Source organism: Corythoichthys intestinalis, chromosome 1 (assembly GCF_030265065.1).
Source record: "Corythoichthys intestinalis isolate RoL2023-P3 chromosome 1, ASM3026506v1, whole genome shotgun sequence".
In the NCBI taxonomy this organism is placed as follows: Eukaryota; Metazoa; Chordata; class Actinopteri; order Syngnathiformes; family Syngnathidae; genus Corythoichthys; species Corythoichthys intestinalis.
The window spans coordinates 59,628,201-59,646,969 of NC_080395.1; the positions used below are offsets into that span (position 1 = coordinate 59,628,201).

Genomic DNA, 18,769 nt, shown 5'->3' on the forward strand with positions numbered 1-18,769 from the left:
TTGACTGGTCAGATTCGACCTTCACTGCCCCTCGCCCTCAAGTAAGGGGCCATCCCACAATCCGCTTCAGTTATTCGCAGCCGGTCGCAGTGACACATGCAGCGATCCCACACCGGATTTATGTTGAAAAAGTACGAAAGCTGTACTGCATACAAACAGGAAGGATTGTCTCAGGGGTGATTTGTTCAAGGAAATTATTATATTTTTAGTTTTTTCACAAGAATTTTCAACGTAAAAATCTCTGTTGTGAGGCTGCCGCCACATTGTCTAACAGACTAGCATCATTCTTCGATATATTTGCGTAAAAGAAGTGCTAACTGCAGGTTTCTTTTGCTTTTAACCAAGAATCAAGACTGTTTTATATCCATATCTACCGGATCTACCTATCACCGAAAAAGCTCTGTTTAAATATGGCGGCCGCCATATTGACTGACAGACTACCAACGTACTTTGACATGTTTATGTAAAATAAATGCTAACGGCATGTTTTTTTTTTTTTTTTTTTTTTTTGCTTTTAACCAAGAATCGAGACTGTTTTACGTCCATATCTATACAGAATTCACGGATTTAAGCATTTATTCACAAGAATTTTCACCGGAAAAGCTCTGTGTACATATGGCGACCGCCACATTGATTAGCAGACTAGCATCGTACTTCAACATATTTATGTAAAATAAATGCTAACTGCACGTTTTTTTGCTTTTAAACAAGAATCTAGACCAGGGGTCCCCAAACTACGGCCCGCGGGCCGGATACGGCCCGCAGCCACATTTGGTCCGGCCCCCTGAACCAAAAAAAAAAAAAAATTGTAAAAAAAAAAAAAAAAAAATTTTTTTTTTTTTTTTTTTTTTTTCAATAGAGTTATTTATGTCCTGGCTTTTTTCTGTGAAGAACTGAGCAATGGTTATTTGGTTATTATCTATTTAATTAATACAGTATTATTATATTATATTATATTACATGATATTATATTAATATTATATTATATTATATTATATTCAGGGGTGCACATAAGTGGTCCGCACATGCGTACTGGACGTAGACAAACGCACTGGCCCTCAACGGCTTCCATACGCTTTTGCGTACCGATGGCTGACCACTCTATTTGCGGCGGACACGAGAAAATAACTTCTCAAAATGTCGATGAGGCAGGCCACACTGAGTAATTACTTCCGTGTTCCCCCACCCCCGTCAAAAGACAGACAGACGACAGAGACGTCACCGGAGCTACCGAAAAAAAGGACTTTTGCTGAAAAGTGGCTACAGGAGGTACCATGGCTAGAAGCGAATGATGCTCGCACGGAAACGCGGTACAAAATGTGCCGTGAGAATCCCAATGTCGCCGATTAGAGCAACGCATTTTATGTAGGGTCAAAGAAGTTCAGCCATCCAAACTTTGAAAAGCATGAAAAAAACAGAGAGCATGTGGCAATTAAGCAAACTATCGATGTCAAACAGGACCCCACTCGCCCTATGGACATGTGGCGGAATAGGGCGGAATAAAGGTAATGAACAGCGACATGCACTGACAAACGTGTTTTTGCTCGCATTTTACAAAGCTAAACATGCACGTTCAATGAGGTCTTATAAGGAGGACATCCCACTTTTAAAAAGGCTTGGAGTTAATGTGGGAGCCGCATAATGCCCTTTATTTTGAATTGGTGCTTTTATGTTTATTTCTTTACATTTCACTTCAAAGTAATGGCAATTTTGTTGTGCCAGTTGATGTTAATCAAGCATTAACTGTTAATATAATTAATCAAAGTTAATTGGCTCTAAGTAAAGCTTGTCATAAATTTATCGCATCAGGTGGGTCGGCTCTCAAGCTCAATGAGGACCAAGTCACATCTCCAGGTCCTTCTCTGAGAACCTGGGCAAAAAAATTATGTGCACCCCTGATTATATTATATTATATTATATTATATTATATTAAGGGCTGTCAAAGTTATCGCGTTAACGGGCGCTAATTAATTTTTTTCATTAATCACGTTAAAATATTTGACGCAATTAACGCATATGCCCCGCTCAAACAGATTAAAATGACAGCAGTGTCATGTCCACTTGTTACTTGTGTTTTTTGTCTCCCTCTGCTGGCGCTTGGGTGCGACTGATTTTATGCACCATGAGCATTGTGTAATTCTTGACATCAACAATGGTGAGCTACTAGTTAATTTTTTTGATTGAAAATTTTACCAATTTTATTAAAACGAAAACATTAAGAGGGGTTTTAACATAAAATTTCTATAATTTGTACTAAAATCTATCTTTTAAGAACTACAAGTCTTTCTATCCAGGGATTGCTTTGACAGAATATTAATGTTAATACCATCTTGTTGATTTATTGTTATAATAAACAAATACAGTACTTATGTACAGTATGTTGAATGTATATATCCGTCTTGTGTCTTATCTTTCCATTCCAACAATAATTTACAGAAAAATAAGGCATATTTTAGAGATGTTTGAATTGCGATTAAATCGATTAATTTTTAAGCTGTGATTAACTCGCTTAAAAATTTTAATCGTTTGACAGCCCTAATTATATTATATTATATTATACTATATTATATTATATCATTTTTATTTTATTTACTTTGGTTCCGTGAAGAATCCAGAAAGGGTTATTTGATTGTGGCTTTCTGAAAAACAATACATTTTTACATTTAGGCACTCCTGCAATCGTCACACTTTTTCTGTTACAAACTGACCCCGGCCCCTCATCAGAGAAGAGAAGGGTTATGTGGCCCTCACAGGAAAAAGTTTGGGGACCCCTGATCTAGACTGTTTTACATCCATATTTAAAAATAATTCAGGGATTTAAGCACTTATTCACAATAATTTTCACCGGAAAAGCTCTGTTTACATATGGTGGCCACCACATTGACTAACAGACTAGCATCGTACTTTAACATATTTATGTAAAATAAATCCTAACTGCATGTTTTTTGCTTTTAACCAAGAATCCAAACTGTTTTACGTCCATATCTATAAAGGAATTCAGGGATTTAAGCACTTATTCACAAGAATTTTCAATGGAAAAGCTCTGTTTGCATTATGGCGGCCATCACATTGACTAACAGACTAGCATCGTACTTAGACATATTTACTTAAAAAAAGAATATTAACTGCACGTTTGTTTTTTTTTGCTTTAAACCAGGAATCGAGACTGTTTTGTGCCCATATCTATAAAGAATTCAGGGATTTAAGCATTTAATCACAATAATTTTATACGAAAAAAGCTCCTTGCGATTCTACTCGGTCAGCTTAAACGGCCACGCCAACAATGCAGGCCCCCTAGTAATCATCCCAGCGTCCCGTCAATATCATAATGTAGTCTTTGGTTAGCTGCAAAAGAGTCGGCCACAGATTATGCACATATTACAGTATGGTAACATTAAGATAGCGGGCGCTCCAAAAATGTATTTTCTATCTTATTTCTCAATCTCGCATAATTTTCTTCATGTCTAATGTTATTTTACCTACCTGGAGTGTAATAAACCGCATAAAAACCATGGGCATTGAACTATTTCTGAGGGACTCTTCAAAATCTGCCAAACTAGTCCGTTTGCATCTGGATATAGGCTACTTCTGATTGACTTAATATGTTGCGGCTGATCACAAAGCTTGATCTCAATTTTTTTTTCGATCGTAAAATCGCCCAGCCCTAAATTACAGTTATGTGAAAAAATTAGGACACCCCATTAAATATTCAGTTCTTTATTAAGAAATGTTCACTGATCTGATCTTATTTTTCCTTATATCTTGAAAAGAAAATGATTTAGTTGCAGGTAAACAACAAAAATTAACATTGTTTTACTCATTAAACCAAATATATCAACAAAAAGGCATATTCTAACTGAGGAAAACGTTAGCACACCCTACCACCTAATAGGTAGTGTTACCCCCTTTATCCACTTCTTCAGAGGGACATTTTTTGTAGCCATGCACCGGTCTTTGACTTCGGTCTGAAGAAAGTTTACCCCACTCGTCAACGCAGAATACTTTCAACAGTGACATTTTTTAGGGGTTTCTTGCATGTGCAGCCTATTTCAAGTCACCCCACAGCATCTCAATGGGATTAAGATCTGGGTTTTGACTGGGCCATTACAGGACTCTCCCTTTCTTCCTTTTCAGCCAGCCCTTGGTGGATTTACTGGTATGTTTTAGGTCATTGTCATTTTTCAGGGTACAGTTTCGCTTCAGCTTTAATTTTTTCGCAGATGATCTCGAGTATTCCTCAAACACCCTCTTGATACACGATAGAATTCATGGTGGATTCTCTGATGGTGAGCTAGCCAGGTCCTGCTGCAGCGAAGCATCTCCAAACCACGACGATTCTACCTCCATGCTTCACAGTTGGTATGAGGTTCTTTTCCTGGAATGCTGTATTGGGTTTACGCCAAACATGTCTTCTGTTCTGCTGTCCAAATAATTCAATTTTAGATTCATCTGTCCAAAGAACATTATTCCAGAAGTCCTAGTCTTGAAGACCTGGGCATGTTAGCAGTTGTTTTGAATGTCCTCCACTTGTAGACTATTTTAGGGACAGTGGAATGGCTGCTTTTATATTCTTTTGAGATCTTTTGAAATCACTTCCCAGACTCATAAGCGTCTACAATCTTCTTTCTGAAGGCCTCAGACAGGTCCTTTGATCTCATGGTGTTTTCTCTCATTTGGACAGTCAGGGGTATACCAAACTAAATGTGAGGTTTCCTCCTTCAAAACACAGGGTAATGATGTTCTTATCATGTGCACCTGATGTGATCCCAGTGTGTGATTTTAGCCATTTTAAGTGGGATCGAATGTAGGGGGGTGTCCCAATTTATTAAACAGAAATTGCATCTATTTAAAATTAGATGTACAGAAAGTTAGAAAAAAATCTTTTTTTTGCGGTTTTGTTTAGTTCTATTACTTGAAACAAGATTGTTAAAACTGATATTAAATATCCATATGACCAAATATGTTGGAAAACACACAGGCTTCCATAGGGTGTCCGAATTTTTTTCATGACTATTTTTTTTTGCCAGTACACTAGATAACATATATATGGTAGAGGTTTTCACACCACTTGTATTACATTTCAATGTTAAAGCCTCCTTACAATATAAAGGTATGACAAAGGTGAGATCCATATACTTGTTGTGTCCAAACGAGGGCCGACGGGCCAATTGAGGCCCTCTGCCCAACTTTTATTGGCTCGCAACAAATTGTGAAAATTTTGCTATGTTACAATATCGTTTTACCGCTGGATGTTTTTGTTTCTTGCAGCCCATAACAAATTCTCTCCAACTTTCAGCTTTTCCGTCCCTACAGAATATCAACACCATCATTATAATTTGTCAAATTTTGGCAAATTACCCTGCAATAAAGCAGGTGAGTAAATTTCCCACACCAAATCAAAATAAAGCAAACAAAAGGTGGAGAAATCTTTTATTTTACATAAAAAAGGGTGCAAACTGGACTTCCCTTTAGGTGTGGTGGGAATAAAATGTGATTTTTTTTTTCATGAGGAACAAATCTTAGAACATGAATTCAAGGAGAACAACAGAAAACTTAGATTTAAAACAAAAACAAAAAAACAGATCGAGCTTTTTCAGCCAAATTAAAAATCGAGAATTAATAAGAAAAAATAAACTCGGGTCCTTCGCTTTTGAAGCCCTTGTACAAACTCAAAGTACATTTCTGAAGTGACATTCATATTTAAACAATATTTACATTTCGAAGCGTTTTCTTAATCGTAGCTCTGCGAGGGAAATAAAACTCTGGCAGCTGTACAACTAGATTTTCCACAGTTAGAAAGGCGGAGGGGGAAAATATACTTGAATACAGCTTTTGTATAGAATCCCAACAAAACGAACCAAGACTACAACTGTGAAGTCTGTACAATTTACAATTCTCAAATAAGCATCACAACATTGCAGTAAATGTCACCTTCTTCTCAAAGAAAATAACAGTTAAGTCCAAGACGATTCTACAGTACAGCAACTAGGAAAAGTGCCAGAGAAGCCAAAAAGTATGACGCCATTCAAACCCACTTGAACTGTCCTAAGCTCTCTTGACGATAAATTTGTCACTTGTAGACATCCAATCCGTTTTAACGGTGAGGGGCCGGCAGTGAATGAACAAATGTTCATTCGCTGCCGACCCTCATCGTTCAAACAGATTGGACGTCTATCGCCGTCAATGGGAGCCAAAGAGTTAAGCTTTGACACTACAGCTCTGGATGTCAAACACAATGAAACCCAGGACACGACGTGGAATGAGATGGTCAAACAAAATGAAGAAAAACATTCAACTTTCCTGGCATAGGTCAAAGGCATGGACTTGTAGTAGTCTCAGGAATGGCACTAGAGGAATTCAGGGGAAAGATGAAAGGCTATTTCGTCTGGATATCCACCTCACTAGCAGGAACACTTTCTCTCAGGGCGCTGCAGCTGTGGCGTTATTGGGAGTCACTTGCCACAGCTTTAGAGACTAAAGGCGTTCTATATGAACATCTCACTCTGACAAAAACGGCCTGTCCAGCACAGCCAAGAGGCACGGCGATGTCCCGAAAGGAATACCTGTCATTCAAATAGCCTATTTTCCCACCGTTCCTCTTAGTTACGATTAGAACGATGACTTAAACTTTCCGAAAAGGTCCCGTAGATGCTCATATTCAAGTACTTTCAATAACACTACTTAGGCCTCATGTGAGTCGTGAGGGCTAAGGACAAACCAAAAGCTATACAGTGTAAATACACGCGACAAGTATATGGATTCAGTGAGATAATTAGCAGACATCTACAACATTGTATTCAAAAGAGATGCAGGCGCATTGTCGCTTAACTCCGCATCCAGCCATCCAGTGAGAACGGATTCATGTCTGCGTACGTATGTGTGCATGCTTTTGTGTGGACGCGGAGGATAAGCGGGACGGGGGCATGGCACGCCAAAAAAAAGCAGCAGGGCCGAGAACGAAAAGTGGTATTTGGTATGTGGCAAAATTGATTTTGCCATGTGGCAAAATTGATTTTGCCATGTGGCAAAATTGAGTTTACCATGTGGAATTTTTTTTGCCATGTGGCAAAATGTATTTTGACACGTGGCATTTTTTTGGTATGTGGCAAAATGGATTTTGGTTTGTGGCATTTTTTGGGGCATTTTTGCAGGCCAGGCACATCCATGCCATTGACGGCTACGCACGTCCAAATTTTCCATTCATTTCAAATGGCAGAAAAACGTGTGGCTGTGATTTTTGACCATACACTTTACATTACAGTGCATTGACATTCAACTGGCACCCAAGTCAGGCTATGCCATTGACGGCTGTGCAGTCCAGTTGAATGTTAGTTCGCTGTAATGGTAAGTATGGTCAAAAATCACAGCCAAACATGTTTTTCTGCCATTTAATAGGAAAAGAAAATTTGGCCGTTCATAGCCGTAAATAGCCTTACTTGGGTGCCAGTTGAATGTCAATGTGTTGGAATAGTAATACATGATGTGTGTAGTCAAAAATCACAGCCACACATGTTGTTCTGCCATTTAAAATGAATGGAAAATTTGGACGTGCATGGCCTGCAAAAATGCCATATACCAAAAAAAAAAAAAAAAAAAAAAAAAAAGCCACATATCAAAATCGGTTTTGCAACATACCAAAAAAAATGTCACATGGCAAAATCAATTTTGCCACATACCAAAAGAATGCCACATGGCAAAACTAATTTTGCCACATAGCAAATACCACTTCTGGTTCTCGCTATCTCTCAAAAAAAAAAAAAGAGCGGGTTGGCGGGTTGAAAACGGAATGTGTATTCCCTGCACATGTGGGAAAGGACGCCTGGCACGTGAGGCGGAAACACTTGAACATAAAACATCAAGGAACACAGCACGAAAGCTGGGGTCAAAAATGGAGTAGTGCAGTCATGGTCTTATACATTTTTTCCCCCCTCCAAACATTGCTACCCTTCCTCACTCATAAAGCCATGGCTATTTGGATTGAACAAACAATTGCATTTAAAAATGTTCACATTAGCAAGACAATTAAAAAAAAAAAATCTAAATAAAAACTGGGTTTGGAGGATAGGCAAGAAGGAGATTGTTTCAAGGCAGCCCCTCCGAACAGTCGGGATTGTTTTGCAGTCAGGCTGGACCACTTTTTTTTCCTGTTAATTTCAATATATCACTGAACCCCTCAAACTGCTGCAAAATCAACAACCCTCAGATCAGGAAGTCTTCTTTCCACCAGTCAAGTGAGGTTGCTTGTTTGGGGTTAAGGCAGTGAACAGTAGTGTTAAGAAGCTCCAAAACCACTACTGCTATACAGTCAGTTATTTCCACATTAGTTTTGGTCTCACCTATAACATTGGTCTTTTTCCTTCCCCCTCACGGGACACTGAGTCATTTACTTTTCTGTTCATACATTCAGTGTGTATGTTGGAGAAATTAGTAAGAAAATTGGTGGCAAACGAGATAAATATCATAAATAGCTTCTTCCGGCCCGACTTCAAGTGTTCACAAAACAGGACAAGAGTCTGGAGGGATTGTAGTGTGTCGAAAGGGGTGCGTTGACCTCGGAGAACACAGTGCAGGAGGCGTGCGTGCAGGCGGGCGTGCGTGCATGTGTGGTCTCCTCTTGCTCACCTCTTTGGAGGCAGAAAGTGCAGGAGCTATTAAAAGCAGTTGAAGCTAACGGCTCCTCGTGTGTCACGGTTTACATTCAGTCCCACGTCAGCAACGCCCAAAAAGGGCTTTCCGATCAAAAAGAGTTAGCGACGGGGAGATGAAAAATACGATTTAGCCAGTTGAACAATCATACACAAAAGGAGGGAAATTGATGCCAAAAGGAGAAAAATGCATCTTCAACAAAATAATGCTTTGCAAAAGTTCCAACAAAATGTTATCCCGCACATCCTGGATTGGGAGAGAAAAATTTGGTTCCCAACAAATGACCAAAGTGTCAAAAAAACATAACAAAAAACATTTTACTGGTCCTTTCAGAAAACACTGCAATGAAGAGCGCCCCTTTTCCTTCGCTTGTATTTTGAAAGGAACCTCACTGATTTCTGCCAGCACAATCAAGTGAGCCAGAGTGTTTCAGGCGGCTTGGAGACGATCATTTGTGTCGCGGTGTGTTCTTCTTCCGTTTCCGTTTGAAGAAGCAGCAGCACCTGGGGACAGAGAAACGTGCATTCAATTGACCTGAAGGCAAATATTGTACGCCGTACCCGTTGCAGATACAGTGGACCCTCGCATAGTCGCGGGAATCACTTTTTCACAGATTGTTTAAAATTCCATCGTACAGTGGTACCTCGACATACGATCGCATCGAAATACGATTCTTTCGACATCTGATGTAAAATTTTGACTCATCACTGGTCCCGACTAGAGCTGTCCCGAGTAGTCAGCGCCATCGATGATGTAAATGCGTCGACGGTTAATGGTTAAGGGTTACAAAAACGGTTAGGGGTTAGAAAAAAATATATGCGTGGAAAGTTGACAATAGCGGACGCTCGGGATTCAAGCGGGGAAAGCGGAACAAAGCCAAAAAAGCGCACCAGATTGACCAAAGCATGGACTTATTTCAACAAAACAAAGCAGTGAATGAACACCTGAAGCGCAGTCACCCAGGTATTATTTTGGAAGACGACAGGAGACAACGAGCTGGTGGATCGTAAGTCCAAATAACGACTTTTTTTTATAGAAGTTGCCTTTATGTGAGTCGTACGACAGAGTATTAGGGGCTAATGTAGCTGAATAAGCAGCTACGTACTTTACGTAGCGCGTTGCCGCCTATGTTAAAATCAACAATACTGAAAGCATCTTGTGTTTTGGAAACTGTTTTAGAAATAAGGACATCCTTATTTTGCTTCATCTACAACAAATTATAATCAATAGAAGAATTTATACTAATGCTTCGTCGTAGCTCCCGGCTGCTGGCCATAAGTATTGGCACCACTGCAATTCCGCCAGATAATGCTCAATTTCTCCCAGAAAATGATTGCAATTACAAATGCTTTGGTAGTAATATCTTCAATGATTTTGCTTGCAATGAAAAAACACAAAAGAGAATGGAATAAAATTTAAATCATTATCATTTTACACACAACTCCTAAAATGGGCCGGACAAACGTATTGGCATACTTTGAAAAATCATGTGATGCTTCTCTAATTTGTGTAATTAACAGAACCTGTTACTTACCTGTGACACTTAACAGGTGGTGGCAATAACTAAATCACACTTGCAGCCAGTTAAAATGGATTAAAATTAACTCAACCTCTGTCCTGTGTCCTTGCGTGTACCACATTGAGCATGGAGAAAAGAAAGAAAACCAAAGAACTGTCTTAGGACTTGAGAAGCAAAATTGTGAGGAAGCATGGGCAATGTCAAGGCTTCAAGTCCATTTCCAAAGACCTGAATGTTCCTGTGTCAACCGTGCGCAGTGTCATCAATAAGTGTAACCCATGGCACTGTGGCTAACCTCCCTAGATGTGGACGGAAAAGAAAAATTGACGAGAGATTTCAACGAAAGATTGTGCGGATAGTGGACAAAGAACCTCGACTAACATCCAAACAAATTCAAGCTGTCCTGCAGTCCGAGGGTACAACAGTGTTACCCCGTACTATCCGTCGGCATCTGAATGAAAAGAGACTCTATGGTAGGATACACAGGAAGACCCCACTTCTGACCCAGAGACATAAAAAAGCCAGGCTGGAGTTTGCCAAAACTTACCTGAGAAAGCCACAAAGGTTTTGGAAGAATGTTCTCTGGTCAGATGGGACAAAAGTAGAGCTTTTTGGGAAAAGGCATCAACATAGTTTACAGGGGAAAAACGAGACCTTCAAAGAAAAGAACACAGTGCCCACAGTCAAACATGGCGGCGGTTCCTTGATGTTTTGGGGTTGCTTTGCTGCCTCTGGCACTGGACCGCTTGACCGTGTGCTTGGCATTATGAAGTCTGAATACTACCAACCAGGTTTGCAGCATAATGTCGGGCCCAGTGTAAGAAAGCTGGGTCTCCCTCAGAGGTCATGGGTCTTCCAGCAGGACAATGACCCAAAACACACTTAAAAAAGCACTAGAAAATGGTTTGAGAGAAAGCAATGGAGACTTCTGAAGTGGCCAGCAATGAGTCCAGACCTGAATCTCATAGAACACCTGTGGAGAGATCGGAAAATGGCAGTTTGGAGAAGGCACCCTTCAAATCTCAGACACCTGGAGCATTTGGCCAAAGAAGAATGGTCTAAAATTCCAGCGAAGACATTGCAAGAAACTCATTGATGGATATCGGAAGCGGTTGTTCGTCGTTATTTTGTCTTAAGGTTGTGCTACCAAGTATTAGGCTGAGGGTGCCAATACTTTTGTCCGGACCATTTTTGGGGGTTTCTGTAAAATGATAATGATTTTTTTTTTTTTTCATTCTCTTATGTGTTTTTTAATTGCAAGCTAAATAAATGAAGACATTTCTATCAAAGTATTTGTAATTGCAATCTTTTCTGGGAGAAATTGAGAATTATCTGACAGAATTGGAGGGATGCCAGTACTTTTGGCCAGCACTGTATGAAAAGTGCGTAGAGGCTCACAGCTACATTACCCCTACGAAATAAATGAGACTTTTTTTCTCGTAGCAAGAGTACAACTTTAAATTTGCAGTCCCTTTTTAAAATATACATTTATTTGGCCCTAATACTCCGTCGTACCGTCGTATCAATGTGCATTATTACGTTTTTTTTTTTTACGTACTTCACTATGGTGATACATGACATTTACTTGCTCTTCTGATGGTCACTCTAATGCTGAGAACAATATAGACATACCACCAAAAAAAGTAAGAATTCTTTTGAACGCTGTTGGAAAAGAAGTCGGTGTTCTGAATCTGTTTCCATTACATTCTTTTGAACTAGTTAATGCCATCAGCATTTGTCCTCAGTGTTTGTGATTTATTATTGTTATTGATGTGTTTATTTGTACTTTAATAATGCATTTAAGTGTTCCAAAATGTTTTTGTGAATTAATAATCGTCAACAAAATTTTATTGCAAGATTAGTTAAGAAAAAAAAAAAAAAAAAGTTCACAAGAAAATTATTAGACTACTCGACTAATCGTTAAAAAAGTGCAGACTAATCGGGAGAAAAATAATAATTTGGGACAACCCTAGTCTCAACATATGACGACATGCGCGAAAAAAAAACGACGATTTATAACAGCGTTAGTTCATTGTTTTCCCACAAGACAGACGCATGGAGAATTTCTTCTAAGAGAAATCAACGTGGGTCCCAAGAAGGTTAGTGCAGGTGGTGAAAAAAAAAGAATAAATGTGACGTTTACCATTGAAATTAAGAAGGAAATGAAATGATTGTGTGCGTGTGAGTGAACTGGCTAGACAATGCAGCTCACCGAGCCCCCCCCCACACCACTACATACCTAAACACCCGCTGTCTCCTCCTTCTGTTTGCCATTAAGTTAAGGTAACAATAAAAACACTTTTGTAATTCCTTATTTGTACATAATCTATTTGTTTGACATGTGTCTTATTTGTTGAATTTGATAAATTAGACAGGACACGGCTCACCGTATACACAATATGCACCCGTCGTCTCCTCCCACCTCTGTTTGCCAGTTTTTATAAGATGACAGTAATAACGCTTTTATTTTTAAGAAATTTCCATTTATTGTTATTATTCTGTTTTGTATTTATAATTCATTTGTTTTGCTATGTGTAATTGCTAATAGTAATTCTGTCTGCAGTATTTATTAAGGATTTAGCGTAGGTTCTTGGGCTGTGGAACAAATGACAGTAATCCAATTGTAATGTATTCTCACAGACTCCACCTTCAGATATTGCGCCACATCTTCCCGTACGGGGCCGACCCAGGCAGAACGTTGAGTTGGCTTTCGCTGAGATAAACTCAAACACACGCTGCGTTATAACGCTAGATTTAGGTGACAATAGGATGAAGGCTTTACTGCATACAAGCAGGTAGGAGTGCCTCAAGAGTGATTTGGTCAAGGATTCAAAGGTAACTAAAATATTAAATAGCACCATGCATGCACTTTTAAATGTTGTGGAAAACAAGAAAAAAAAAAAAAATATATATATCAATGAATTAAATTAGTGTAACTTTGGCTTGAAATATTTACGTAAAATGAATGATAACTGCCTGTTTTTTAGTTTTAACCAAGAATCTAGACGTTTTACGTTCATATCTATAGAAATTCTGCGATTTAAGCATTTATTTACAATAATTATCAACTTAAAAAGCCCTTTTGTTTTGTGACGGCAGACATGTTGGATTTTGTATCTCTACACAATAGCGGAACTCAACCTAAATAAGTTGTGATTGTGTAATGAAAAACGCAAATACTGCTTTTGTTGAGTAAAATAAAGTAAAAGATGATTTTGCATGCTTTCCTTAAGTATTAAGTTTCTGATGTGAAAATTGGGTAATTCATTAGCTGTTGGAAACTTTAAAACAGTGAAAAAAATTGAAGTTGCTATTTTGGGAAAAAAATTATGTGATATGTTAAATATTGCTATTGATCCTGAAAATTTAGATGATTATCTCTGCATTTGATTTTTGTGCATCTACCGTAAAATTTGAGAATGTTGTAGCCATTTTAAGTTTTGTTATACTTGGATTAATAAATAATCAGGATTTTATTAGGGAACGACTTTGAATTTTTTGATGTCGCTGCTCATGGAGACTCATGTATGCCTAAGTGAGGTGCCTGTTTTGGTTTTAGGTCACTAGCAGCTTTGGTTTTGAAAATATTTGAATTTTAAGTTTTTGAAAATAGGCCCCCTATGGATCGGCCCCGAGCCCCGTCAACTGATAGTGAAGTCTATGGTATTGTTATGGGAAGATCCCGCTCAACATACTACCATTTCGACTTACAAACCACGTCCTGGAACAAATTAAATTTGTATGTAGAGGTACCACTGTATTCATGATTTTTTTGAGGGGAGGTTGTCAATGGCATTGGTCCATTGTATTTACGCCAGGGCTATTCAAACTATGGCCCACTGCCCAGTTTTTAATGGCCTGCACCAAATTATAACAATATCATTGAATATATATCTTTTTTATATTTATTTATTTATTTATTTATTTTTTGCTTGTTGCATATCCTTATACCTCTGGAATATTTAGTTCCTCGTAGCCCTTATAGAGGCCCAATCCAATTCGACTGAGAGGCTAGCAACCATCTAACAAATAATCAATTCAAATTCAAATCAGTATGTCGATGCTTGACTATTTTCTATTCATTTTGCCTTGTCCACACGTAGCAGGGAATTTCGCAAAAACAACTTTTTCTATGGTTTGGCCCAGTGTTGTTTTTGGCAGCCCTTACAATTTTTTTCTTCGTCTAGTCATATTTTAGTCATTTCTAAACGTGTTCGTCTTTGTCTAGTTTTAGCCGACAATTACTCAAAATGTTTCCGTCTGTAAGCTTCAAAAGTAGGGATGTTCCGATCAGATCACGTGATTGGAAATGGGGCCGATTGCGCCATTTTTCAGAATATCGGAATCGGGTGAAAAAGATCGGGTTTTTAATTAAAAAAATATACATATTTATGTTTTCTGCTTCATGCGCGTACAGTTTTTGACTCTCCCTACTGCTGCTTTTCTTGATCAACAGTGCACTGGAGTTTGCTAGTGAACGTTAACAATGATTTGCAGCTGTGTAGCTTTGATTTTGTCAGACGAGCTTGGTAGCTTTACAATCAAAGGCGCAAATCTGTCAATTATCGTTTAGCTTGTTACACACAAGCAGTAGTGTGCTGTGGCAACTCATTGTGTAGGTGAGAGGCTGTTTCCAATAGCGTGAGCAGATTTGAGTGGACTCACTCAATGAAGCATTTAATAAAGACATGCATTTTTTTACATTATTCTTGTTGAAAAATAATTCACGTTATGAAGGCAGAACGGTGGGACAGTAACATGTTTAAAACTTTTGTTCAAAAAATAAAAATCACGTTTTTTCGGTACCATATCGGACTCATTATCGGCAGATTCTCAGAATCAAGTGATTCGGACACAGGTGCAAAAATATACGATCGGGGCATCTCTATTCAAAATAAAAGGTTTCTAACAATTTCGAACGAACATTGACAGACGAGCACATAATTGTAGAGTCTGCAAGGACATCACCATCTTGATGATAATACACAGCAGGAAAATAGTACAATATTTTCAATTTATCAAACTCACCTGTACGCCAATAACTGTATGTAAAAAGTTTTTCCAAGAGTTTAAGACGACATTCACCATGCTAAATGCTAACACAAACACTATGCTAACTCTACAAGTTACATTTAGTGCGTGATGATCACTCAGCACAGACCTTTAAAGGCTAAAGCAACATGGCATATTTCGCCAAGATAAAATATCAAAATTTACCATGCACCTGACATGTTTCACAAAAGGCAAGTCTGGAGCCTGGAGGACATGTGTGTGGGGGGCTTGTGCACAGCACGTCACATGAGTGACACAACTAAACACTGTTACAATGCGCGCCAACTACACATACGATAAGAAAATGTCACACATTGTGAAATTATGACTGAAACTGGCCAATGTTCATTTCGTCAGATGAAAACTGGCATTCGTCTCCTTGTGTTTTAGTCTCCTAAGACACGTCTTCGATGAAATATTTTCGTTTTTGTCGTCGCTGCCAAAAACAACACTGATTTGCCTATCATCCCCACGCAAACGCACATTTTTGGCATTAAAAACGAAGGTGTTTAAAAAGTCCGACTAAAGTGAAGATTTCGAATTCTGTATTTCATGCATGCTTCCTTTGACAAAATATGTTCATAGATCATATATGCATCCAGTGTTTACATTCAGGGACTGTGCACATAAACACAGAGGTTTTGACACCACTTCTAGTCAAGTTGCTTTTTAACTTGCCTGTTTTTAAAATTGCAGATACTGCTCTGTATTTAAGAACACAGACAAAGAACGATGTGAAGGACCGTACTGTTATCTTTGCCATTGCACGTCCCAGGCATGTTCTTTTTTTCAAGTCTCCAATGCCGTATCTCTGCAGATACTTCACTGTGTTTCTTCACGTTTTGAAGGAACATGTAGAACAGTGGCTTGGTGCAATGAATTGTGAACACTGTTTTAAGATAAAAACTCATGCGTTACCAGCGCGACTCGAAATTTTTCACGACTGTTCCTTTAGCTTAACCACTACAGCAAGGGGTGGCACGCATCACTCAGAATTCGCGCAAGGGTGCATAACAGGTTAATCTACAGTATGTAAAGGAAATGGCACTCGAGTGTATTGTGCATTAAACTACACTTATGCGGTTGGGTGGGATGATTCTTTTTCTACAATTGAGGTGGTGTGTGTAGAATTATGTTCTGAATGGAAGGGGTAAAATAATCATCTTTAAAAATCCTGCTACGTGTGCACAAGGCCTGAATGACGTTAAACCTTTGAACAACAGTGTAGCAAAGACATTAATGTTAGATATTTCATACTTAAACTGGAAAATTCATTGTAACCCTACAATATAATGCAGTGGTTCTTAACCTGTGTTCGATCGAACCTCAGGACTTCGGTGAGTATGTCTAAGGGGTTCAGAGAAGGTTAAGACCCGCAGGACCCTACTTTTGTATGAAAAGTAGCGTTTTAGACCACTCTACATGCTTTATTCAATTTCTTTCAACTGCTAGTCCTCTATCTGTCGGGAGAATTAACTAGTTTGTTCGGAACGTTAACTTGCACATTGTATGAGGAAGTATAACAGACTGATGGGGAGCTCAAATTTTGACCTGTTTAAAAATAAGCTTTCAAAATGAGAAGAAATTTGAATGGGAATATGCCTAGATAAACTGTGGTACCTCTACTTACAAACGTCTCTAGAAATGGAATTTTCAGGTTACAACACGCCTCAATGGAAGAATTTTGCCTCTTGTTAACGTATGTACTTCGTGCTTTCTGGTTTTAAAGAAACAGTTGGCAGGTTTTGGTCGATTTTACCGACGCCGGTGGACAAATCGGTAGTGTTTTCCCTTAAGGAAGACTGCGTTTCCCATGAGGACAAGCGCTGCATTTCTCATGAGGAGCAGCGCACACAGTGTCGTAAAATCAAAAAGTCAATCTCACGGTCGCCTAAATGGATTAAAAAACATTTCTGTTTCCAGCGGCTGGGTGAAGGATGAATAGTAATAAGGTACTGAATCCAGTTGTGGCTAAACAATAGCATATGGCAGTTACCAACCATGTGGCTAAAACTCCCACCCCACCCGAACTCATCAGCGCTGACACCAGCGAGTGAAAGCCGGGCCAATGTTTATTCTGTATATCCTGGTAGCTTTCTGTTTTCTTCCCTACTCAGACAAAACTGGTTTTCAGTTTTGTTTCTCGACGTCTGTCTTTACAATGAATGGGGAAAGTGACGTTTACCGTAAAGCAGTCAGCACATTTGTAGTTTTTTCTGTTCCTGCCACCCTCCTCAAAGTTAATTAGTGTCAGTGAAAGCTATACAGACCCCCTCAAAATATAAAAGAGGTGTCATCCAACTAGGTGTCAGTCGACATATTATCACAAATGTTATGAAAATATTTTATAAAGGTATAAAAGTTACCTATTGTGGCTTTAAACATCGCGCCATAAGATCCTGCTGCCCTATTCGTCATAATCTTTTCCATCATGCTTCAGTAACGCGATTCTGCTCCCCTATTGGCCCATTGTTGACATCGTTTCGACGGTGTTGTTGCTTATATAGCGGGTCGACGTCTTCGCCAAAAGAGTACAAGTCTCCTCGCGTTTTTCTTCTCTGGATTAAGGGAAAGGAAATAGCCAAATCTGCCACAAAGTCAACGCCATTTTCAATCTCGTTAAGGAGGGGACATCACTTCACTCGAAACGTTTTTTTTATTTTTCATTCTTTTTTCAATTGCATTATGTTTTATTATCTGCTTCCCTACATGTATTAACAGTTAGGTTATGTATATAGAATGATTCAAATGTGTTTGGCTGTTTTTTTTTTAGGCATGCAAATGGGTCAGGGGTTGAAAAGGTTAGAAGGGTGTGGAGGAAATATATTCCGGTGTTCTGCCAAAATGTCCTACAACGGCGAATCTGACACCCAAAGTACTACCGTGCGCTCTCAACCTGTTTTGTTTAGCGTATACAGGCAGAACGTACTTAAAAAATGCCTTAAGAAAATACTTAAATGTAGTTATATCAAATAAGGACTGTTTAAATACGCTTACATGACTAATGTGGTCAACTGCTTTAAAGCTACCACAAAAAAAAAAAACCACAATGGTTAAAAGTATGAGAGAGTAATACATGCAAAAAGTATTTTTGAGGGAATGAAAAGGTGATAAAAAACGCAATAAAAACAAAAATAGTAGGGCTGTCAAAATTATCGCGTTAACGGGCGATAATTAATTTTTAAAATTAATCACGTTAAAATATTTGACGCAATTAACGCAAATGCCCCGCTCAAACAGATTAAATGACAGCACAGTGTCATGGCCACTTGTTGCTTTTACTTTTTTGTCTCCCTCTGCTGGTGCTTTGGTGCGACTGATTTTATGGGTTTAAGCACCATGAGAATTGTGTAATTATTGACATCAACAATGGCGAGCTACTAGTTTATTTTTTGATTGAAATTTTTACAAATTTTATTAAAACGAAAACATTAAGAGGGTTTTTAATATAAAATTTCTATAACTTGTACTAACATTTATCTTTTAAGAACTAAAAGTCTTTCTATCCATGGATCACTTTAACAGAATGTTAATGTTAATGCCATCTTGTTG

The 18,769-nt window shown here is 38.5% G+C and overlaps 1 protein-coding gene across 6 annotated transcripts in view; it reads right to left on the reverse strand.

The window, feature by feature from the left end:
- Window positions 1–5,413: 5,413 nt before the first annotated feature.
- The window catches only part of csnk1g1 (casein kinase 1, gamma 1), a 69,801-nt gene continuing 56,445 nt past the window's right edge, over window positions 5,414–18,769 (reverse strand). For all 6 annotated transcript variants that reach the window (XM_057833926.1, XM_057833962.1, XM_057833946.1 and 3 more), the window contains one exon: window positions 5,414–9,149. In XM_057833926.1, coding sequence (XP_057689909.1) covers window positions 9,095–9,149 — 55 coding nt within the window. In that variant the 3' untranslated portion in view covers window positions 5,414–9,094. The remainder of the gene's footprint in view (window positions 9,150–18,769) is intronic.